The sequence below is a fragment of the Lynx canadensis genome, chromosome C2, assembly GCF_007474595.2.
Source record: "Lynx canadensis isolate LIC74 chromosome C2, mLynCan4.pri.v2, whole genome shotgun sequence".
Taxonomy (NCBI): Eukaryota; Metazoa; Chordata; class Mammalia; order Carnivora; family Felidae; genus Lynx; species Lynx canadensis.
Genome location: NC_044311.2, coordinates 44195931 through 44220754, shown reverse-complemented (window position 1 = coordinate 44220754; position 24824 = coordinate 44195931). Strand labels below are relative to the sequence as shown.

The 24824-nt window shown below is 41.2% G+C and overlaps 1 protein-coding gene across 1 annotated transcript in view; it reads left to right on the top strand.

The window, feature by feature from the left end:
- The window catches only part of WWTR1 (WW domain containing transcription regulator 1), a 136535-nt gene that overhangs the window by 101731 nt on the left and 9980 nt on the right, over window positions 1–24824 (top strand). The window contains exons 4-5 of the mRNA XM_030329524.1: window positions 8764–8966; window positions 23587–23720. Of these exons, the coding sequence (XP_030185384.1) occupies window positions 8764–8966; window positions 23587–23720 (337 nt within the window). The remainder of the gene's footprint in view (window positions 1–8763; window positions 8967–23586; window positions 23721–24824) is intronic.

Sequence of the window (24824 nt, the reverse complement as noted above, 5' to 3'; positions counted from 1 at the left end):
AGAGAATAGCTCAGTGTTTCTTAAAGGAGCTTTTCTTCAGCATGTATGGCCCAACCAAGAATCCAACAGGAAAGATTTCCTGACTTTCAGACTTAATCAAGTGCATGCTTGTGAGTGATGCAATGCAGTGTCATAAATAGTGCTTGATTTCCTTAAAAAGTTACAGACTAAGTGGAGGAGTGATATTTCCTCTCTGATTATCAGATAGATAATGTGGATGCAAAAGGACAGTCAGCTAGTTGTAATCCATGGAGGGCACAGTGAGAGCTAGTCTGGATGGACTGCCTGGCTGTGGTTCTAAATATCAAATGGTTACTTCATACTGGCATTAGTTCCTTCGTAAGGAAACACATTAGAGTGGAAACTGGAAACTTTGGAGGTTCTACTACCATGAGTTAGCTCTGGGGCCATGACACTCACAGCCTAGGGTGACCAATGACCCCATCTGCCTGGGCTCTCCCAGATGTAGCCCTGATATCCTGTGTTGCAGGAAACCCCTCAGTCTCTTGTAAGATCAGGACAGTTGGTTGCCCTTTGTGACAGACCTCAGTTCCAGCATTTGCAGAGTAGGGACAGAAAATGAAGTGATGATAGAGCTTTCTATTCGAAGGGTCACGATTCAGGAGCCCTTGTGATACCCTCTTGTAGGGTAGTTATGTGTTTGGAAGGTACTTCTCATGCAATTTATATAAACTTACTAGCCCAGACATCAAACTGAGGAGGTTTCCTGGATCCCAGATCAAGTGTGTATTTGAGTATTTCCTATTCACCTGCTTTGAGGAAACTGCCCCCAGGTATTCAAAGCTCTAAGTCAGCCTCTTTGAAGCTCTCCCCTCTCGCAAGGGAAGATGTTTGAAGGATTCTTTGGAACATTTAATGTTATTTTATCACAGAAGCAAGTAAAAAAAAAAAATAGGTTACTTTTGAATATATGGAAGTAAAGTTAATGCAGTAAGGTTTTGCTCACCACCTGTGAAAACTGATACACAAGTTAAACCATCTTTGCAATTTTCCTGTTAAATCAGCCTTTGCTTATGGAGAACTTAAGCAGATATTCTGGCAGTCTTTTCTAACCCTTGTTTTCCCTGTGTTTTGCTTTTCTTTGTTTTTTACATTACTTTGTATCATGAACAGTAGTAGGTGACCCTAGGCAAGTAACACCACTTTGTTCAACACTCACCAGGCTGCTGTGTTCCTATCTCTGGCTCCACGTCCTACACATCTGCTTAGTTGACTGTAAAGGGCTTAGCACATAGTAAGAACTTAATAAATATTAATTCATCTTCGGTTCAAATTCAACACACTGCCAAGACATCTGCTAAGTTGCAGTGGACCAGCATTTCCCAGTATTCTTGCTCTGGAGAATGCTAGACTTCCAAGTTTGAGAAGTGCTGCATTTTATATCTTCTTCTTGGAAAGTCTCACTGTCTGTTAGAACCTTAAAGGCTCTGAGGAATCCTGCAATAAAATGAACTCTTTTAACTTTATGTATCCCAACATTTCCCAATCTTATTTGACCATGGAACACCTCTGGAAGCAACTATTATTATTATTATTTTTATTTTTATTTTTATTCTAGCCTAATATCTATTTGCTCCCATAGAACACACTATAGACCATGGTTTTTTTTTTTTTTTTTGGAGTATTTATCCATTTTTTTATATACCCTATAAAAATTGTCCATTTTTATATACTCTATAAAAATGAATTAATAGTATTGAAGAGACAATGTCCTGCACAGTCCCTGGTATTTACTAAAGACGTGCTTACTACACACACACACACACACACACACAGACACAGGTTTTTTTTTTTTTAGAATAGTTTCAGGTTTACAGAAAAATTGAAAAGATGGAGTTCCCATATACACTCTCATTCAGTTTCCCATATTATTAACATCTTATATTAGTATGCTACATTTGTTGTAATTGATGAACTGGTGTTGATACATTATCATTAACTAAAATCCATACTTCTTCAGATTTCCTTAGTTTTTTACATAATATCTTTTTCTGTTCTAGGGTCCTGTACAGAATACCACATTACCTTTACTTGTCATGTCTCCTTACATTGTTCTTGGCCATGATAGTTTCTTGGACTCTCCTTTTTTTGATTACCTTGATAGCTTTGAGGAGTACTACTTAGGAATTTTGAGGATTCCCCTCTGTTGGAATTTGATATTTTTCTCTGATTAGACTTGAGATGATGGGCTTTGGGGAGGAAGTGCTGTTTTTGTCACATCTTATTGGGGCTCCTGCTATCACTATGTCTTATCATTGTTGAGGTGACCTTGATCATCTGGCTGATAGGTAAGAGTTCTCCACTGTAAAGTTACTATCCCCCTCTGCCCATTCAATACTGTACTCTTTGGGAGGGGGTCACTATACACAAACCGCTGCTAGGGAGCAGTTTTGCTTCCCCTCCTTGAGGACAGTGTATTTACATTAAATCAGGAGATTTTTCTTTTCTCCCTCCATGTATTTATGTATTCAGCCTTGTGTTTATATGAGTGTGAACTCATGGGTATTACATTTTTATGGAACTAATGAACCACAGTCATCAACATGTGACACTTTCTCCATTATTGATAGAACACAGTTCTATCACAGATCAAACACAGTTGTGGAGTAGGTGCTGGGGTGCTCCCCAAATCGTTAGAGTGCTTGGGGAGGCCTTCTCCCTCACTTAATGGAATTGTGCCTCTGACATGTTGACAGAACCATGTGTTTTAAAGGTTCAACTTAAGGGATGCCTGGGTGGTTCAGTCTGTTGAGCATCCTACTTCGGCTCAGGTCACTGATCTCGCGGTTTGTGAGTTTGAGCCCCTGCATCAGGCTCTGTGCTGACAACTTGGAGCCTGGAGCCAGCTTCAGATTTTGTGGTCTCCCTCTCTCTCTGCCCTTCTTTGCTCACACTTTGTTTCTCTCACTCTCAAAAATAAATACACGTTAAAAATAAACATAAAACATAAAATAAATAAAAATAAAAAATAAATAAACATTAAAAAAATATAATAAAGGTTTCCAAGTGCCAGGTATGGTGACCCCCTCAGCTGCGAAGTTTGTCAGAAGGAAAAAGAAGGCTGAGAATGAGGTGAGAAATGTATACGTAGCTACAGACTTTCCTCTTTCCCTCCCCAGACGCACAAGTGAATTGGGGAGGAAGACCTTGAAGGGAATAAAGTAATTTCTGTGTCTTTCTAGGTCTTTGGCTTTCAGCACACTGTTGTCCTTTCCATAATCTACTCAGAGCCAGCTCCATCCAGGCCTGTGATGAATTTTGTAGTTGAACCTAACCCCTTAACATTTTGTTTTCTTCACTTGGCATTGTGTGTGTATGTGTGTGTGTATGTGTGTGTGTGACCAAAGCCTATTTTTAAAATGAGGGAAGCAAGCCCAGGACACAGAATGGCAAGTCACTGAACCTCTTCGAGGCCAAAAAGACGTTTGTCAAACATTCCAGGAGGCGCACTGGGCAGCCTCTGATTCACTGGCCTCCCTCGTAGTCTGCAGCTCCTGGCTTGGAGAAGCCGCCAAAGCACTTTCTGGGCTATTGCTTTCTATTCCCTTGTGCTGTAAAAGGCAAAAGTTCAGGGGTGAAGCCTTTGCCTTTTTTTTTTTTTTTTTTTTTTTTTTTTTTACATATTTGTTTCTTAGGTAGCAAATGATATGTGGGCTTAGAACTGAGTTCAGGAACCTTCCTCCTTGAGCCTACTCTTGGGTCTTTGTAGAAGTGACCAAATGTTTTTGCTGGAATAGTCCAGAGGGCTCACCAGTGTACAATGCCCTCAGCAGCATTAACCAAAGGGTTATATCCAACGTAGATACTCAACCCCTGCCACACCCCATTCCCATGTTGACTGTTTATTTCACCAAGGACACAGTCATCTGAATTAAAGGGTATTTGGATCTCAGATGCTGTGGAGTTTGTTTTACTCTGTGTTTCTTTTATACTAATGATAGCAGTGAAATGTTTCTGGCACATAGCTACAGAGCATGGTTATATTGATTTCCAAAAACAGAAGAGAAAGCCAATTATTGAAGGAGGGAGGAAAAAACAGAAGAGATTGAAAACAATGAAAAAGATAATGGGGTTTTTAAAATTAAATTCTGACGCTTGGAAGGAAAAAAAATAGATGTCTTCTGCTTTAGTTTTCATGCATTCCTGCTTCGATGGAGAAATCTTCTGTTTGGGTTATTCCTTTCTGTGGGGACTGGCAAAAGTCTAGAGCTGATGAGGTTCTTGAGCTTTTTTGAGGCATTTAATGGCAGTCTGCCCTTAACTGGTTTGGCCTCAGAAACTGTATTTTGGATACTCTGCCCCCCTCCTTTTTTTTTTTTAACTGAACTATTGTTCTCTCCCTAAAATGTTCTGGAATATATCCCAAGATGTGTTCTATTCATTGCAGATTTACATGTTTTGCCTTCTCGTGCTCTCCTGAGGTCCTCCCCTCTGCTTATCTTTGTCTTCTTTTGCCCCCGTTTTCTCGGAATAGCTAGCAAAAGCAGTGGTTTTAAAGAACCTCAACCATCAGTAACATTCATGAGCTGCAAGCTCAGAGAAGGTTAATAGTTCGAAATCAATTGACTAGATGGAGCAGAGTGGCAGGCTGAATCATGGGCACCTCGGTGGACCCAGGATACCTGGCTTCTAGGCCCCTGACCATTTTATGACCCTTGACCAAGTACACTCTTCCTTGGGTGCTGGTTTCTGTCTTCTGTACAAGGAGGAGCTGTACCAGGTGATCTCTCAGCTTTGATGATCTTGATAATATTCTTAAGCCTTATTTGTTGCTTATCAGATAATTTGGGGGTTATCTCCTTGAGCTCCATCAAGAAAATACTGAGTTTGATGCATACGTGAGCACGTTTTTATTTTATGGTTTTACTTTTATATTTTTTTTGTTTTATATAAGTAATAAGTGCACATAGGAAAACTACAAAATGGTACAGAGGAAGAAAAGGAAGATCTCCTCCCATCTCTGACCCTTGTTTTCCTCTCCAGAGGCACCCACCAGTCTCTTGTGTATCCTCCTAGAGAGATTTGCTGTGTATGTATAATATGCTCTCTAGGGGTGGCTCAGTCGGTTAAGCGTCCGACTTTGGCTCAGGTCATGATCTTGCGGTTCACAAGTTTGAGCCCCGTGCCGGACTCTGTGCTGACAGCTCAGAGCTGCAGCCTGCTTCGGATTCTTTGTTCCCTCTCTCTCTGCCTCTCCCCCATGTGCACCCTGTCTCTCTCTCTCTCTCTCTCTCAAAAATAAATAAACATTTTAAAAAACAGGCTCTCCCTTTCTAACTGCAAGCAATAGCACGCTCATGCATATAGTTCTATCCCTTCAATTTTTTCCCCCCTCGGAACAGTGTTTCCTTTATGTTGTTCATTTAAGTACCCACAGAACTCCCTCATTCTCTGGAATAGTTCCGTAGAATTCCTCTGAATAGATGGATCATCATCTCCCTTTGGTGGATAGAATTTGTAGTCTTTTGCTATGATAGACAGTACTGTGGTGAATCTTCTCATACACAATCCTTCTTTGTGTGTGTGCTTGACCTTGAAAACAAACTCTTGTCTAAGTTCCCCTCTTGTCCCGTCACTATAGTTAATAACTGGAGATGTGTAGTCTGCATAATCAAATCTAAATTAAGTGGAAGAAAGCAACATCTCCCCCGTTCCTCCCTATTGATGTCTCTGGTGAGGTCTGGTGTTTGGAAGACGAGCCAGGGTGTGGTTCTCGAAAGAGCTCTCCCAAGTCTTCACCTCCCCCAGATAAGGAGGCAGACGCTAATAAAATCTGCCGAGCAGCCTTTGGTTCTGTGTGGAGTGCGAAACAGTCCATTGTGAATGAACCTTGGGGCAGTCTTTGAACAATGACAGGGCAGTTTTCCCGAATCACTGAAGATGGCCTCGCTCCAATGTCCTATCATTAACTTACCGGACCCCGTCACTTTTAAAAATTAATAACCTCTGTACTGCCAACCAACAACCTAGCTTTTTTAACCTTCTTTCTCCTAGTCTGGGGATTTCTGATTGGAAATACTCAATTCACAGATTTCTCTTTTTTGTCTATAGCAGTTATGGCAGAAAAAATAGGAAATACCTTTCTCAGAAGTTCGGAAATGACTGTCCCTGGAAATAATCACTGTTCTTCCATCTAAGCTTCCTTCTGGCCTGAAAGAAGTCTTATGGATTAAGCCTTTCGGATATCTGGACTTTGTCTCACTTTAATCTGTATGTTAAGAGCACTTTCCCTGTGATACAGGTGTGTGCACAATCCCTGACCCCTTACCCAGGCCTTCTAGTAGAGTTTGTAAAATGCTCTAACAGTTTCTAGAAATTTCATTCGAGAAATGAACCACTCATTCCCATTATTTTGCATCCATTGTGCTGTGCTTCTTTCTCTTCTCCAATGAGAACATAAGAAATTGCCAGCTGGTTCCATTCATTCATCCCACGGTTTTACCTGCGTTTCCCTGTGTGCCAGGAATGGTGCCAGAAGGTGAGATTTCTTTATGGTGAGCTCAGTTTAGAAAGGGAAGCTGCCACCTGATTAGGCAGAGTACTCCACAAGCATCCTTACCTCCCTCTCAGGAGCTCGTTAGCTCCTGTCCTCATCAGCAGACAGTTGTCCATCTTTCCGGACCTTCCTCGAACGCTTCCCGTTTGTAACGCAGACAGCTCTGGGCCCAGGGCCCTGTGTTGATGACCCTGCTGTTTCAGTGGGAACTTGCTTGCCATTGAAGGCAAACCGTGGTTAGCAGGCTGTCCTCAGTTTCAAGCAGCTGTTACTGTTCTTCACTGTAAGGTGTGGCAGAGGGTGGCCAAGGATGGTTGGAAGATCAGGTAAGACAGGACATCAGGAGGCCTCCACGTTGACTCTGGTTCTACCTGCTGCTAACCCGAGCACAGCCCTTTACCTCTCCTAGGTTTCAATCTCTTCTACAAACTAAAGCGATGGACTAGATAATTTCTAAGAATCCTGACAAAGTCGAACACTAGCATTCCACAGCTCCACATATAAATTCACCTCATTTCTTCACACATTCCTTCCAACAGCCTGTTAATTCCTGTGAGGGCAGGAGCTATTTATCCAACAACAAGCCCAGTGCCTGGCACACAGGAAATGCAATAAAGATTTGAGTGGGTTATAAATAAATTTTTAAAAAAAGAATGTTTTTACCCTACCTCTACCCCATCCGGAGGAAGTTCCTGCGGGTGGAATTAATTGTTGCATGAGGAAACCAATTTGTCTTCAGAAAATCTGTGTTGGTATCTTTCAAGTGTGTGTGTGTGTGTGTGTGTGTGTGTGTGTGTGTGTGTGTGTGTGAGGGGTCTGCATATACATTTAATATATGGTTGATTAGGCTACTTTAAAATTCATTTAAGAAAAGTTAGTTATAAAACATGTTTCTATGTGATGTCCATATAGCAAACCAAAGACCTAAAATATTTAACCTTTAGAGTTTAAACAAAATATGTCTAGGCACCTGGGTGGCTCAGCTGGTTAAGCATCCGACTCTTGATCTCAGATCAGGTCATGATCTCAACGGCTCATGAGTTTGAGCCCTGCATCAGGCTCTGCACTGACAACATGGAGCTTGCTTGGAATCTCTCTCTCTCTCTCTCTCTCTCTCTCTCTCTCTCTCTCTCCCCCCCTCCCCCTCTCTACCCCTCCCCTGCTCACTCACACACTCTCTCTCAAAATACATGAATAAACTTAAAGATACCAATAATTTTCTTTTTTAAAGATAGTGATCCCAAATGTAGCAAAAATCAGGAGTTTTTCCTCAGAAATGAAGTATATAAAACTCTATGTTGTTTTGGTTTCTAATCTAAGAGCAAATAGAAACCAAAAGCATGGTTTTCTTTATTATAGGATATTGCCTAGGCAGAAGTTAAGCACATTTAACTGGTAAATTGTTTTAAGAAAAACTAGCACTTTTTAAAAATATTTTTTTTGTATGTGGGAATGCCAATTATAGAATTTATTGAAGGATTTTAAAATTATTTTTTTAATTTTTTTAATGTTTCTTTATTTTTGGGAGAGAGAGTGAGACACAGGGTAGGAGAGGGGGACACAGAATCCAAAGTGGGCTCCAGGCTCTGAGCTGTCTGGACAGAGGCTGATGCAGGGCTCGAACTCACAAATCATGAGATCATAATCTGAGCCAAAGTTGGACGCTCAACCAGCTGAGCCACCCAGGTGCCCCCGGGGGTACCCTTTGCGAACAAAGCATCAGTGGTGTCCTGCTTCTGTGTAGGTCCCTCGTCTAGGCGCTTTGTTTTACGTCTTTGCTTGTGAATAACTCATCCATCCTAGATATTATTGTCCACCATTGTGTATCTGTAATCTCATGTCCTTCCTAGCTCTGCTGTAAGCATGGAGGTTGTCTGAGAAAGTGCACACACACCCAGATGTCCTACTGAAAATTAAATCATACGTTGTGGTAACCTTTTGTGGAATTTACTTTTGACCACTATGTTCTTAAAGGCTTAAAATATGCTCTAGACCCGGGGAAGGTGTGAAATAATTTTTAACAGGGCACAAATGCTGAGTTAATTGAGTCAGGAGTAGGGCCAGTATCTGAGCCTCCATGAATTGAATTAAGGTAGTAATTACTTAAACATTAATGATTAACAAGAAAGTACTTTGGAAGGAATCTCAGGAATCTATACTTCAAAGCACAGAGCATTCTGATGGGCTCTTTTTGATAAGGTATTATAGGCCCTGTTCATTAATCTCTTGCACGTTCTCTCTTATAGTGATGAATCACCAGCACCAACAGCAAATGGCATCCACTACCCTGAGCCAGCAGAACCACCCTACTCAGAATCCACCAGCAGGGCTCATGAGCATGCCCAATGCATTGACCACTCAACAGCAGCAGCAGCAGAAGCTTCGGCTTCAGAGGATCCAGATGGAGAGAGAGAGGATTAGAATGCGCCAAGAGGAGCTCATGAGGCAGGTATGGCCTTCTGTGGTGCCTGCTGGAGGCTCCGTGATCTTTGGTGCCAAGGCTGGAGGGTAGGTGGCTGCTAGCCTTCAGGGTAAATCTTTCTCTAGAAGCATTAAAGGCCCAAAGCCTACTCCAAACCGTATGAGTAGAACCCAGTTTTTTCTCCCAGCATCTACCTGCATTGTCTTTGTAGCCAAACATATGAGTACAAGGACTAGAGGTGTTAGCATACTGCCTTTGAGTTCTACTGCTAATCGTTAGAAGGAAAGGAAGACTGTGTTCCAATTATCTATTGCTGTGTAACATATTATCCCAAAACACAGTGGCTTAACAATAGCCATGTTGTTATATCCACAATTTTGTAGGTCAGGAATCTGAGCAGATCTCAGCATATAGAATTCTGCTGTACATAGTGTTGACAAAGGCCGCCTAGTGCTATTCAACTGGTGGGGGGGTTGGTCTGGAGGGTCCAAGATGGCTTTACTCAAGTGCATGGCATCATGATGAAGATAGCTGGAAGACTGGGCTTGGTTGGGACTAAAACCTGGAGCATCTAAATATGGCATCTCTAGCTAGCAAGGCAGTCTGACTAATAGGACATATTGCATAGCAGCGTGGGTCTCCCAAAGAGAATGTTCCAAGAAACAAGAAGTAAAGCTGCCAACGTCTTACGGTCTGGTTCTGAAAACTGTCACCAAGTCACTTCTGCCATATGCTCTTGGTCAGAGAAATCACAGATTTGACCTAGATTAAAGCAGATAGTAGAAGGGGATGTTCCATGGACAAAATGACAAAGAATTTGCAACCGTCTTTGGTTTACCATGGAGCATAAAAGAGAATTAGGGAAAATTGAGGGAGAATGAGAAGGAAAATGTTTGCATATGGGCTCTGATAGAGTGGGTATTGATCAGGCACCTTTGTGCCATACTCCATTCATTCATTCTTCATTCAGTCAGTCAGTCACTCAGTCAGCGGATAGAATGTTGCTGTGTGTTCTCTACAGGTCAGGGTCAATGCAGCATTTCAGAAAATGAATAAAAGACAATCTCTGAAGGAACCCACAGTTTTCTGCCTCCTTGGTTGCTTGGTCTGTGCAAGAACAGAATTATTTCTTCTGTGTTGTAAACTAATGTGGCCTATGTTTTTAGGTCTCACAAATCTTGCTGGCTACATTTTAGGGAAGAAAGCTTCCGTTTATTGTTCTAATTCTTCAGACTTTCCTTTTTGACTCACATGAAGCAAGATACATAGGTGGCTTCCTTTCACTCGTTTAAGGAAATGAGTAGTTTTAAGTGTTCCAGAGAGCTTTCTTGCAAGTGTTATGGGGATATCATGGTAAACACAACTTTTTCTTTTAGTTACATCTCAGACTTTAAAAAATATACATTGACATCTATAAATGAATAATGTATTTCTCATGAAATAAATTCGAGGATGAAAGTATGTATACTGTGTGAAGTTTTAAAAACATGGTGAATTAAAATAATTCTTTAGACACGGCCTTTGAAAATGAGGGAAATGAATATAAATTATGTTTTGTTCTTCAGTAGAACTATCCTCTGAATTTGAGGAATACAACTTCATAATATAACTACAGTTGTGCCTCTTTCCCTGAGGATTTACATCTGAATTTTCATGGTTATTTCAGGGTAACAGTTGTTTATACTGTTTTTAGATATACAGTATCATGTTTCTTAGCAGGAAGTAATTGTATTATTTTTTTGTCTTAGGATAATAATTCCATTTGGGATATTTTTTCTATTTTATCATATAGACCAAATTAAACAGTATTATAGTAGCATTTATAAGCTTTCTCTTAGTTTTACATTTAAATAAGCTTTGGTGAGTTTTTTCTTCTTACACAAAGCTATCACCATTCTGCAAAGAACTGCTTGTTTCTCAGTTTCTGCTGCTTTCTGTGTTTCTCTTTCTCTTGCCCCACCTCTTTCTTTCCCACAGAAAGTATTTCTGCAAAGGGGTGGGTAAGAGTGCCCCAAATTGTTTCCTTTATTCCAACCATAGGTGCCTTTGAACCAGAAGGTAGTATTGATGGTTCGTATTACAGAAATGCCAACCAAGTTCATTAAATACTGATCCCTTGAGGCTGTGGGACTAGGAGCATTTTGCTGCATCATATTGTGCAATTCTGTACAGCACAGTGGGGAGAAACGTCCAGATTTGCTCATGGAGGCTCACATAGTTCACACTGTGTGTGTGTGTGTGTGTGTGTGTGTGTGTGTTGTAGTTAGGAGGAGGAAAGGAGATGGAATGGATGGTTCTGATGTCTTTTTATTTTTATTATGGAATACAGGAAAAAAGGCCTAATGAAACTTTTTAATTGTGGAAGGTCTCCCCACTCCCATCCAGAGGCAGCCTGCCACTCAGTGTCAAAGATACTATTTAAGCCCATACAATAAAGTGCTGGAGTGTTCTCTGATAGTTTTCTGGGGCACTTGCCAAGATGCCTCATTGTTCAGGTGTGGATTATGTCTATCATTTTGGGTTTTCTTTACTCCTTCTCCTCCTCTTCCTTCTTTTTTTTTTTTTTTTTTTTTTTTTTTTTTTTTTGGTGATTTTTCTGCCTCACTATTTGCACTTAGGCCAGGGCAAGGACAGGGAAATGGACTGTCAATAGAGGTGATACTTGGCTCACCTGTTTAGCTGCCTTTTAGAATTTGGTAGAAAACAGGAATAAGGATAGAGGAAATGGTGGTCCTGATGAGGGCTGAAGATTATCTGTAGACTTCCAGTTGTTCATCCTGTTCCGCTGCCGTGCCCTTGGTAGTCAACAACTGTCTGAATAGTCTTTGCTCCCTGGGCAGTTTGTAATGAGCGTGGCTCTCCTCTTGCTTCCCCAAGGGCACGAGCTGTACAGGCTGACTTCTTGGGGGCCTTGCGTTGCAGGCAGCCTTGACCTACCTGCATTCATCACGAGAGAATTTCCAAGAGAGAGGCCCCTTTCCTCTTTCTTCTTTCCTTTTTCTTTCTTTTACATTTTTTTTTAACATTTATTAAATTTTGAGCGACGAAGTGTGAGCGTGCATGAGTGGGGGAGGGGCAGGCACAGAGACGGAGACACAGAATCTGAAGCAGGCTCCAGGCTCTGAGCTGTCAGCACAGAGCCTAACATGGGACTTGAACCCATGAACTGTGAGTTCATGACTTGAGCCGAAGTCATATGTTCAACCGACGGAACCACCCCAACGCCCCAGGAATCTTCTAAAGTAGGAGAGTTTCATTAAAAATGGCCCCTACAGTTTGCCTTGGCTGCTATAGCAACAGTTGAACTTCTTGTATCCGATAACTGATGAGTTATCTTGGAATGTTGGCAGGTGCTCCAAGCTAAGGGGTGCCCCAAACAAGCACAGGGGAATCCCAGCCAGGTCTGTGGCACACAGTCATAGTAGGAAAGTGAATGTTACCCTGCTTTCAACGGGCATGTATCACACACATTGTGGAGAGTGAATTTTTGTGACAGACATTCTCTCTTGTCCATGATCATGAGAGTTTTATTTTGCGAAGTTTCCCGAACACGAAGAGGCAGCTTCAAGTTGATGAGCAAAATGGCAACTCTAGAAAAGAAAGCAATCTCAGTTGAAGGTGTGCTTCCCAATATCTTCCTATTGTTAAAAAATAAATTTGAATTCAGTTTGTGACATTTTTTTTCTTTTTAATGAGAAAAATATAATGTTTTTAATTTATTAAAGATATAATTGACTAGGGTTTTTTTTCTGATTGAGATGAAAGAAAGCATGCACTAAGTGAAAGAGGCGGGTCCAAAAAAGGAACATACACTGTATGACTCCATTTATATGACATTCTGGACAAAGGCAAAACTATAGGAACAGAGAATGGAAGTGGTTGCCAGGGTTGGGGGTTGGGGGGCTGCCTGCAAAGGGGCAACACCAGGGAATTTTGGAGCTGGTGGCACAGTTCTGTAGCTTGATTGGGGTAGCTATTTCACAACCCCATGGATTTGTCAAAACTCAGAAATGTACACCACAGGGCCCCTGGGTGGATCAATTGTTAAGCATCTGACTGCAGCTCGGGTCATGATCTCACAGTTCGTGAGTTTGAGTCCCACATCCGGTGATCTCGAGCCCAGCTTTGGGTGAGTTTGTGCCCCGCTTCAGGTGAGCACGAGCCCCACTTCGGGTAAAACACGAACCCCACTTCTGGTGAGCCCCGCTTCTCTCTCTCTCTCTCTCTCTCTCTCTTTCTCTCTTTCTCTGTCCCTTGCTTACTTGCACCCTCCTCTCTCTCTCAAAAATAAATAAATAAAATAAATAAAAAATAAAAAAAAGAAGTGCCTACCACAGGTGAATTTTATTATATATAATTAAAATAATAATAAAGTAAAATCATCATAGAAGAAAGACAAAACACATTCATTGTAAAACAATGTTTAAAATACTCAACAACAAGAACATAAGAATCACTCATACTCTTACTTTGAGAGGGTGGCTGTGAAGATGCTGGTGATTTCTCTCCAGTCTTTGTATGTATCTGTGTGTATGCTGTGTTTTTTAAAACAAAACTGGTAGCATGTCATACTCCCATTTTGTTATCTCTTCTTCTTAATATATCAGGAAGTCATTTATTTATTGTGTATCAGCCATGGAAGTTGTGCCGTGACTTTGGTTGTATGTATTGTAAGCTGCCTGGGATCCTTTCCACAACGGGGCTGGACATAATTTTCAGAATACCGTGAACCACACATGCCCTCAATAACTGTAGAATATTCTGTTACAGCTTAAAAATCACAGTAGTTGCTCAGTATCATAAAGGGCATGTTTGCAACTTTACCCGATGAAATGGAAAATTTTGGTAACTGGTAAGAAATTGAGAAACAGGCCTCTTAGTCACTATTTACTCATCGAGAAGAACAATCCCTTGACATGAAAACAGTCATGACTTTATCTAAGCAGAGTATTTCTTTTCATGTGTATTATTCTTTTAAATATGAAGCTGGGGGGGGGCCTTCTGCCTTGAAGATTTTAACCTCAAGGGCTTCCTGTCAGCCCCCTGGAAGATTCTTAAGTGGAGAAGCCTTCGCTCCCCCTTGTCCCTTCTCAGGGCCTGTCTTGTTGAGAAGCCATTGTTATTCCTAGACGAATTCAGCTGTGCTTTTACCCTTGTCTCTCTCATAATTGGAGCTCCGTGGACGGGAGAATGTAGCTTGTCGAACAAAACTGCTGACTAAGCCTGGCCTCTCGTTGCCAGGGCAACGGGGATGGGGACAGAGGGTTTGGGCGGGAGGCCTCTTTTGGAATTCTTCTGGCAGGTCTCACAGATTTCTGTTAGGCCTGACAGCCACTACGGGGTCTGGCTGGCCAGCTGGCCGGCCTCGGGCAGCCATTCCTGACTGTGGGCCCAGGAGGGACACACCCGGCCCTGAGCAGCGTTGCTCTGAGAGAAGGATCTGAAGTCTGGTTTTTGTCATGTGAAGAATAGCTATGTAGAGAGGTTAAAAAGTGTCATATGATGGTAGGTCGTGAAGCGTAAATGGTGGCTGTTTCATAAAGAGTCTTTCCTTCAGAAGGTATAATTTAACTTTTCGAAAAGCATTTCATAGAATTAGGGTTCAGGGTCGACTGTTGTCCAACCAATATGTAAATCTACCCATGATAGCCGAGCTACTTAAGTTCATTCATTCATTTGTTCAACAAACGCTCCAGGTACTGTGCACGGCAGTGAGCACACAGACGTGGTCCCTCCTTTCTAGAGAGCTTCAATTCTAACTTCTGTCAGTGTTTTCGTTTGTCTACAAGTCCCAGCAAACACTCCGTTTTCTAAAATGTCTCGGTGCTCCTATGTTGTTGAGAAATAATATCAATTCTTTTTACAAGGACCCTTTTTAAAAAACGGTATAAACTGAACACATGTTTAAAATAGAGGGTCAGCAAGCTTGCACAAAGGAAAAACACAGCTTCATACTTCTGATCTTAATAAGATCACCAGGGTATGAAGAAATAGACCATTTCAAAATCCATTCAGCAGTTGTTGTTTTTTTGTTTTGTTTTGTTTTCTTAGTGAAGAGAGAATATCTAAATTGTAATGCTTTCCTTAATATGATTCTAAGGAGCAACAGAGATTATAGAATAACACAAGATAGTTGTATACATACTGAATGGAAAGATCAGCAAACAGGCCATGGTAATCATTACGGACTCAACAAATGTTTTCCCCAAAGTGTGAGAGTTTCGACTGTTCTTTCGTAGCAGCAGTCTGGCAGCTGAGAATGTATGATGAGGTATTTGAAAAAGGGAGGCTCCAGGAAATGTGACAATGAATTTCTAGAATCTCTTGGCATAGAGTTGAAAAGAAATTTACATTGGGAACATTTTTTTTTCCTCTAAAGAAGGTAAATAATTCAGCATTCTCCCTCAAGTCCCTTAGGGTTTTGGCAGAGACAGCAACTCTTCTGTACCAGAGTAACTATTTTAATGTTAGGATTTCAAAATATTGTCTTTATTTTATTTTATTTTTTCATTTGTTTCTACTCACCCCACCCTTTATAATTAAAACAAGCCAATCTTCCAGTTTTGTAGAATCCCTGGCCACACACGCTAGAATCAAACAGAGCGCCCTCAGAAGGGGTTATTGTCATTTGTTTCTCTTTGAAGTACATTCCAGTGAGGGCAGGAGCTGGCTGGCTGCAGGCATGCCCTCATCCAAGGATGGACAGGGCTGCAGGATGCTTTCAACTGCTGTTTACTTTCTCACCTCCTCTGTTGATTTATTCCACAGGCAAGCTGTAGGCCAGTGGGGAGCTGGAAGGGAAGGAGCTTTGAGGTTTGCTTCCCGGGACATCTTCAACTTACAAATCAGCATTTGTCTTTCACATCCCTCACTCTGTTTTACACCCACCCCCTTCCCCAGCTGCTAGGAAAGGAGTTTGTTGTTGTTGTTGTTGTTGTTGTGTGTGTGCGTTTTTTTTTTTTTTTAAACCCACATATAATTATTCGTCTCAGGGACCTGGATGAACAACCACAAACTCTGAAAGAGATTCTCAGGCCCTTATTTTGCAACAGTCTTTCCACCCTCAGCTTGGATAGAGAAAAATAAAGTTGTGGTAGAGAAGGGTAGGGGTGGGGTTACTAAGGGCAGCTTTCCAGATCTTTCTGAAACTGGCCTTTAAAATCTGAACTTACAACTTGATGTGTTGTGAATTCCCAGGACACTAGCTCCACCCATATACGTTGAAAAGGAGCATAAAATATGTCCAGTTCAGGGAGGGAAACTGTGTTCAGGACAGATAAACAAGCTGTTTCATCCAGTCCTCCTCTAAACTGCCTAAAGGAAGGGGGTTGGTATTTCCATTTTTTAGCTGGGAAAATAGGCTCAGAGAAATGAAATAACTTGCCTACGTCCCACAGCCAGTAGGTGAAAGAGCTAAAACGCGGAGGTCTCCTGACCTCAACCCTTGGTTTTTCTTTCTCTGCCACACACTGTCAGTGTGGTGGATACAAAAACAGACTCTGGAGATACATCTTGGGAAGGTTGCTTAACTTCTCCAAGCCTCAGTTTTCTCCTCTGTAAAATGGAGACAGTTGGGTTGTCATGAGGATGAAATGCTAAAGTGCCCAGAACAGAGCTCCGCACATAGTAAGTGATATGCAAGAGTTAGCCAACATCTCTGCCTCCTCAAACCTGTAACACTATCAGTAACTTATTCTGTTGACTGCCTCAGTGGGCCAGGTTCTTTATAAATGTGCTTTTAAATCTTTTTAACAGCCCTGCAAGATGACTCTTTTATAAGCAGTCTTTTTTTTCCCCCGAGATGAATAAACTGTCAAGAAAGATTAAGAATTTAGCCCAAGATGTTATAGGTAGGGAGTAGCCAAGCTGGGATTTGAACTGCAGTCTTTCCAATTCCAGGGACACTCTCTCTCTTGTGCCAAGCTCTGGACATGTCTGATAGCATTTAACCCTCATCAACTGCTTGAGAATTCCAGTGGCTAGTAGCCCAGAGAACTGAGAAGAGCCAATCCCACCACTCAACAAGACTATTAGCTGGAAAGCCCTTCATCAGATCTGCATCAAATCTGTGGTGGAAGGAATCTTCCTTCTTCCACGTGATAGTCCATGATAGTTTGAGAGCCTTGCTTCTTCGTAAGTCATGAGACCCAGACCCCTTCCAGCCTGAGTTTTCTCCTCCGGTCACTCTTTGCAAAGAGTAGAACAGAGACCTGGATGTAGCCTTGCATGTGGAGGTTGACTGGAGGTAGGAAGGTCTTTTGGAATATCTAGAGAAGCAGTGCTGATCTGCTACTTGAAATGGAAAGGAGGTTTGGAGTATGGAGATATCAAGGAGATAGAACCCACAAGGCTTGGCCCTTGTCCACCTCTTTCTCCCTCTCTAGAATCCTTTGCGAGGTAGGGCACTGGCCTGTGCTCATTGTTGTATCCCTGCTGCCAAGAACAGTACCTGGGCACCTGGTAGCTTCTGTTGTATTTAAAAAAAAAAAAATACAGGTACAAATGAATGAATTTCTATGGGGGCTGAGGGAGTTGGTGGACTTGGATTTTGAGCTGGGATAGGTGGTGTTAGCTTTAGGTGAAGGCTTAAAGTCAGCCAGGAAGTGCTGCTTTGGGGCCAGATGAGGAGTGCATTGTGAGATGTGGGGTTTCAGATCCCAGCTGGATACGTGTATTCAGAAGTCCAGGGCCAGGAGAGGGGAAGCTGGTGGCTTGCTGTGCTTCTGGTGGTCAGGGAAGGCATTCTGGAAAAGATGGAACAACAGAACCTCAAAGGGTGGGGGAGATAGAACTAAGTGAAGAGGGACCCGGAGTACGAGGAGTCTAGGAAACGGAAGACTTGTCCGAGAGGACAGGGTGGGGGTACCTGGAAAGGCATCTGTGCATATACCTACTGGACTGGAGTGGAAATGGGAGGTGAGAGTGAGACCAAGAAGCTCCGATGTGCCTCCAGCCCAGCCTTTGTTCTCCTGCCTGGACTAGGGGGAGCTGGGGCCTCAGCTCAGGCTAGAGCAGCTGCCACACCCACTCTCTGAGTTGGTGGCCTGAGTCTAGGCCTAGACCAACCTTGGCTGACTGAGCCTCTGTTTCCACATCCGTTTGCTTACTCCGCTGCCACCACTTCTGTCTGTGGTTTAGCTATTTTACCTTCGTCAGTCTTGACTGCTGCTTCTTGGTCAAACCAAAGTCAGGCTTGTAGGACAGCAGATGTCATGTGGCAGCCAAAATCATACTGAGTCTGGGATTTAATTTTATACCTAATTTTTTTTTTTTTTTAAATAAGTCCTCCCTTGTTTGGATGTGGACCTCTTAGTGATGTTAGTCCTTTTATTTCCAAACTTTGGGGTTTGTACTGCTCTTTTTTCCTCCTTTAATTCATGAGCAGAAATAGGAAAATATTTTCATTCAAAAAAAGGGTAGACTTTTAAAAATTCTAAATATGGAACTTACATAATTAAGCGAAGTGAAACTTCTCGCTATTCTCCGTGTATATTAAAAACTATTTATGTTATATAAAGAAGTTTACAGACCTCTCCTTATTTAAAAGAGGGAGGGAGGGAGGAAGGAAGGAAGGAAGGAAAGGAAGGAAGAAAGGAAGGAAGGAAAGGAAGGAAAGGAAGGAAGGAAAAAAAGGAAGGAAAGGAAGGAAGGAAAGGAAGGAAGGAAGGAAAAAGAAGGAAGGAAAGGAAGGAAGGAAAGGAGGGAAGGAAAGGAGGGAAGGAAAGGAAGGAAGGAAGGAAAGGAAGGAAGGAAAGGAAAAGGAAGAAGAAGGAAAGGAAGGAAGGAAAGGAAGGAAGGAAAGGAAGGAAGGAAAGGAAAGGAAGGAAGGAAAGGAAGGAAGGAAAGGAAGGAAGGAAAGGAAAGGAAGGAAGGAAGGAAGGAAAGGAATAGGAAGGAAGGAAAGGAGGAAGGAAAGGAAGGAAGGAAGGAAGGAAGGAAGGAAAGGAAGGAAGGAAGGAAAGGAAGGAAGGGAAGGAAAGGAGGGAAGGAAAGGAAGGAAGGAAGGAAAGGAAGGAAGGAAAGGAAGGAAGGAAGGAAGGAAGGAAGGAAAGGAAGGAAAAGAAGGAAAGGAAGGAAGGAAGGAAGGAAGGAAGGAAGGAAGGAAGGAAGGAAGGAAGGAAGGAAGGAAGAAAGGAAGGAAGAAAGGAAAGAAAATTGTTTTCTTAGCTTTGCTGACTCATCATGATGAATTTCACTCGGGTTTAATCCTTCCAAGGTGAAAGTTGACCAGGAAGAAATGTCAAACCACTCAGTGTGGATCAGTTCCACACAATACTGTGGTTTCTAAGATTGTTTTTATTTTTTTGTTTTCTGGGATTGGATACAGAACATGAGGTAATAATAATATTACTTAGTTAACATTTATTAAATGATCTTGTGTGGGTAGAAGCTGTCATTATCCTCTCTTTCCAAATGAGGAACAGAGAGGTTAACTGGCTGGGAGACGGCAGAGCCAAGGTTCACATCCAAGCACCTGGCCTCAGAATTCCTGCTTCTGACCACTCTGCCCTCCAGCTTATCTTCTGTCTTAGGAGCAGGAAAGAGAGCAGTGGGATCATCACACAAGGATGGAGTTTGTGCCTGGCTAGTTGAGAGATGTATACATAGGGCGTTATTTCACTCATATTTGTGATAGAAGATGAGAATTGAATGTTCTTAGTGTATTTTTTCTTTTATTACTAATCACAATTTAAAATATTCCCATTTGAAGTCTAGTAATATTTTTCATTTATTCATTGAACTTATTGAGTACCTTATTGAACTTATTGAGTATTCATTAAATACTTATTGAGTACCTACTATAGGCCTAGACTGTTCCAGGCAGTGAGGATATAGTTGTGAACATGACAAATTAGATACCTTCTCTCATGGAGTTTTCTAACATTCTAATGGGAAAGACAGAGAAATAGTTAAGTTGTGGGGCACCTGTGTGTCTTAGTCAGTTGAGCATCCGACTTTGGCTCAGGTCATAATCTCACGTTTCTTGAGTTCGAGCCTCGAGTTGGGCTCTGTGCTGACAGCTCAGAGCGTGGAGCGTGCTTCAGATTCTGTGTCTCCCTCACTCTCTGCCCCTCCCCTGCTCATGCTCTGTCTCTCAAATGTAAATAAACGTAGAAAAAACATTTTAAAAAAAGAAATACTTAAGTTGCTATGAAGAAACTTTCATGCAGTCTCTGAAGAGGTAGCATTTGTAGGAGGCAGATAGTAGGTGACATATGAACTTTGGGAAGATCCGAGGAGCACGTTCCAAGTAGAGGGAACACTTGGTACAGATGATGGCAGTGGGAGGAGCACTGGGAAGGGAGTGAGTGAGGGGAGCATGTCAGAGACACAGGAGGAGAAGCAGACAGGGCTGGCACATTGGGCTTTGTGGGGCACCATCCAGAAGGGTGTAGAGCAGGGGCCCAACATGATCTTATTTGACTGCTGTGTGGAATGACTTGTAATCCAAGAATAATCTTGGAAAGAGTATTGCCCCCTATAATAACTTTCTAACTCAGTCAAGTATGATTGATGTCTCAAAGTTATTATTCAGGTACATTCAACACGCTTTCTGTATTCTTTCTCATTTGTCAGTCATTTGAAGGTGGAAAATGATAATGTGAGCCCCCTACAGACAGAACATAGCATTGCCTCTTTTGGTGACGTGGGGTCAAGCCTTCAAAATAGTTGGGGAAATGACGATGCTGAGGAATGGAACTTCAATTATCTTTAATTTAAAATAGGGGGAACAGATGTGAATTGGCAGATGGCACAGTGAAACGTTTCCCCCAATATAGTATAGGTTATTTCAACTTTGGTTATTATAGTCTTTTTGAATTTTATTTATGTATTTAATCACACACAAGCGGTCTTGTAAAAATTTATATTGTATCTATTTGAAATATGCCAGCAATCATTTAAATGAAGAGGAAAGTTTAATTTATATATTTTATAGCTAGTTTTTGATAGTTTTTCTTTTAATTTAAACATTTTACTTTCATGTCATTATAGAAGACAAATAGTTCATATGTATTACGTACATGTATATTTTTTATCCAGTAAAGTTCCACAAATAATTCTTATTGTATTTAAATTCAGACCACATTGGTATTGGAAATTCAACCAGTATTCTTAAGACACATGGTGAGAGGGGCGCCTGGGTGGCTCAGTCGGTTAAGCTTCCGACCCTTGATTTTGCCTCAGGTCGTGATCTCACGGTTTGTGAGTTCGAGCCCTGGGTTGGGCTCCGCACTGAGCGTGCCCAGCCTGCTTAGGATTCTCTCTCTCTCTCTGCCCCTCCCACAAACTATCTCTTCTCCCAAAATAAATAGATAAAATTAAACAAAAGATGTATGGTGAAAAAATTTTGTCAGATATAAGGAAATGCAGCAGTCTCTTCAACTTGTATGTTTAAAAGCATACCATTTAAGGGTAAACCCCACATTTATTTAGAATGGTTAGAAAATAGAATGTGCTAGTTAAAGTTGATTTTTTGTGTCGTGAAGTTTATTGACCACGGGATCTCTGCATTCACAGTTTATAAAACACTAGAGGGGTGCCTGGGTAACTTAGTCAGTTAAACGTCTGACTTCGGCTCAGGTCATGATCTCACAGTTTGTGAGTTCAAGCCCTGAGTTGGGCTCTCTGCCGTCAGTGCAAAGCCAGCTTCAGATCTTCTGTCTCCCTCTCTCTCTGCACCTCCCCCATTCTCTCTCCCTCTCTCAAAAATAAACACACGTTAAAAAGAAAAGTTAAAAAAATTAAAAAATCAAAGAAGTAGAAATTTTATCATTGACTAGATGTTTTCAGACTGGTTTGTGTATATGAGTATGCATGGTGGACTCTGGTCTTCTCACACCAGGTTCAGGTTCAGGTTCAGGTTCTCTATGAGGTCCTCGGTAAGCTTTGGTTGGAGAATAAGTTTTCTAATGCACATTTCCTACAATGTAAAAACAACTACCAGAAAACAACTTAATTTTTCTAGATTTATTCAGAAAGTACTTCCAAGATTGGAATTATGAACTAAAATCAACCTTTAAAAAAAAAGTCCATTTGGGGCACCTGGGTGGCTCAGTTGGTTAAGCGTCCAACTTCAGCTCAGGTGATGATCTTGCAGTTTGTGGGTTCAATCCCCACGTTGGGCTCAGTGCTAACAGCTCAGAGCCCGGAGCCTGCTTTGGATTCTGTGTCTCCCTCTACCTGCCTCTCCCCCGTTTGCGCTCTTGTGTTTCTCTCAAAAATAAATCAACATTAAAAAAAACTTTTTTTAACTTCCTTTTTTTTGGTTTGCTTTTTTTGGATTACTGGAGAAAATGTGTTAAGTATTCTGGTTATTTGCCACCAGAACAGAAGTGAGCCAGAGGCCCTTTCTAGCCAGGGTGTTTATTTCAATACAAATTAACAATGCAGTTTCTTATCAATCAGGTGTCTCATGTTTTATAAGAGTCACGCTACCATAACTCCCCGTAACAGTACAATGAACTCTAGTAACCGAAAGTTTTTATTGCCGATGACTTCACTAGACTTGTCTAGACAGCAGTTACTCTCTAAAATCATAGCATGTTAGGGCTGGAAGAGATCTAACAAAGATACCGTAATTTAGATGGCCTGAATATTCTGTTTGCCATTGTAGCCATGGTTTTGGGGTTTGAGGGATGGTAAGACCAATGACTTCAGGCTGGAAAGTGGGAAACTGATAGGCATAAATATAGGAAGGGCCGAACTTTGGTTTTGGATGCGAGTCTAAACATATTTACATAATAAACATATAAACATACATATAAACATACATATAAACATAATAATAACATAATAATAACATAAACATACATATAAACATAATACATAAAGTATTCTTCTCTGGAAAGAGCAGCAAATTTGAAAAGAATTTGATGTCTGCTCATGGTTGTCAAAGTGAGAGAGACTCCCTGGAGGTTTTACCCAGAGAAAGTAATTGCAGTCAAATTCATAACCTTTTGGATTGACTTCTTTTGGCAAAGTAATGCCAGCTTAAGAAAAAAATAATTCTAGCATTCTAATTTTTGGTAATGAAATCCATATGCTATCAGTTCGTTGTTAGTGAGATTGGGTTTGGCTCTGCATGGTTCCGCAACCTTCAGTCATTTTAATCAGGTCAACAGAATGATTAGTTAAATAGAAAAACTGACCGACTAACAAACTTTTTAACTGGGTTGTTTTGCTCTCCTGGTTGACGCAGATACGATTTGATGTAGAGCCTGACACTGTGGCAAAGACCAGAATGTACCTGCTAGATCAAAGGAGTTCAGTTGCTTTGATTGACTTAGATTTGGTCTGAGCATCTGGCATAAAAATAGCCTTGTCTCTGAGAAAGTGTCTCGACGCCTTTATATGATTTGAGTATTTAAATAATTGGATGGGTGGGACAGTTGTTACAGAAGTATCCTGAGGTAGATAGTCGTGGACCTTCTCATTAACTTGGTAGATGTCAGAAAGTGACTTATGCCAGTAAGACTTTCTCCAGAGAAAGAACAGTAATGATTTCCTAATGATTTTGACTGATTGGGAGCAAACGTTAAGTGCTTTGTGTTTGGCGAAAGGTTTTCATGTGAAACATACTTTGCTCCAATTCTCGTGAAAATGAGTGAATAACTTGCCTCTCCCTCTGACTGTCCTATTTCTGTAGGAAGCCGCCCTCTGTAGACAGCTCCCCATGGAAGCCGAGACTCTAGTCACTGTTCAGCCTGCTGTCAACCCGCCAGCCATGACCCCAGACATGAGATCCATCACTAATAATAGCTCAGATCCTTTCCTCAATGGGTAAGTTAGCATTTTGGAGTAACTTCTTTTTGCTTTCTTTATTATGTGGTCTTAGAGTATAATGGGTCTTTATTTATGTTGGGGTAAGGTGGGGAGCTTGAAGTGTGGGGTGGGGATAGAGGGAAGCTCTCCATTTCCTGATGTTGGTAATTGTACTATGGTTATGTAAGATGTCCTTGGGGAAGCTGGGTGAATGGTGCACAGGAACTCTGTACTCTTTACATCTTCTACGTGGGTCTAAAACTATTTTACAGTAAAAAAAAATTAATTAAAACAAAGAGATGATGTTTTTAAAATATGAAGCGTGTGAGCAGAAAGAAAAGATAATTTGTCCAGAAACATGTTTATGAGTAGAAGTAGTCAAACCTTAATTGTAGCTTTTTCAACCCAAGTAAAGGGCAGTTCTCTATTTCCTGTGTCTTTTCTGCTCTTGCAGAGGCTTGTAGCAAACAAACAAATACAATTCTGAAAGTTTTTAAAAACGGAAAGAGAGGTGAAAACAAACAGTAAGTGAAATAATGAAGAAAAGGAATTTTTAAATTGTTTAAATTTTTAAATTGTTTAAATTGTTGACTTGAAATATTGCAAATGTGCAGAATAATATAAATAACAGGATTTACCCATGTATACAACACTCACATTTGCCATACTGCCATAGATCTTTTTTTTTTTAAGTATTATAGTTAATATTTAAACCCATCCCCACTGCCACTGAAATCTGTCTCTTTCTCTTCTTCCCTCCCTAGTGGTAGCCACTATTCAGAAATTGGTGTATCCATCACACATATTTTTATACTTCCTTTTGGTTGTTAATGTATGCATTCATAAGTAATATTGAACATTGTTTTCTTTTTTAAGAAATTTATATAAATGCCATCATACTCTATTTGCAGAACATGGTTCAACTTATTATTTTGAGATAGAAAGGAAATCAGTGTCAATTTACCATGAAAGGCCGCTTTTATTTGCCTACAGTCTTTTAATTTCACTGACATTGGCATGCATACTTTAAAATTAATGGGAGGTGCAAAGTCTGCCTCCCTTCATTACCTGGAAAGTGGAACAGAATGGCAGAACTGCACCAGTTTAGGGTTTTTGTGACCT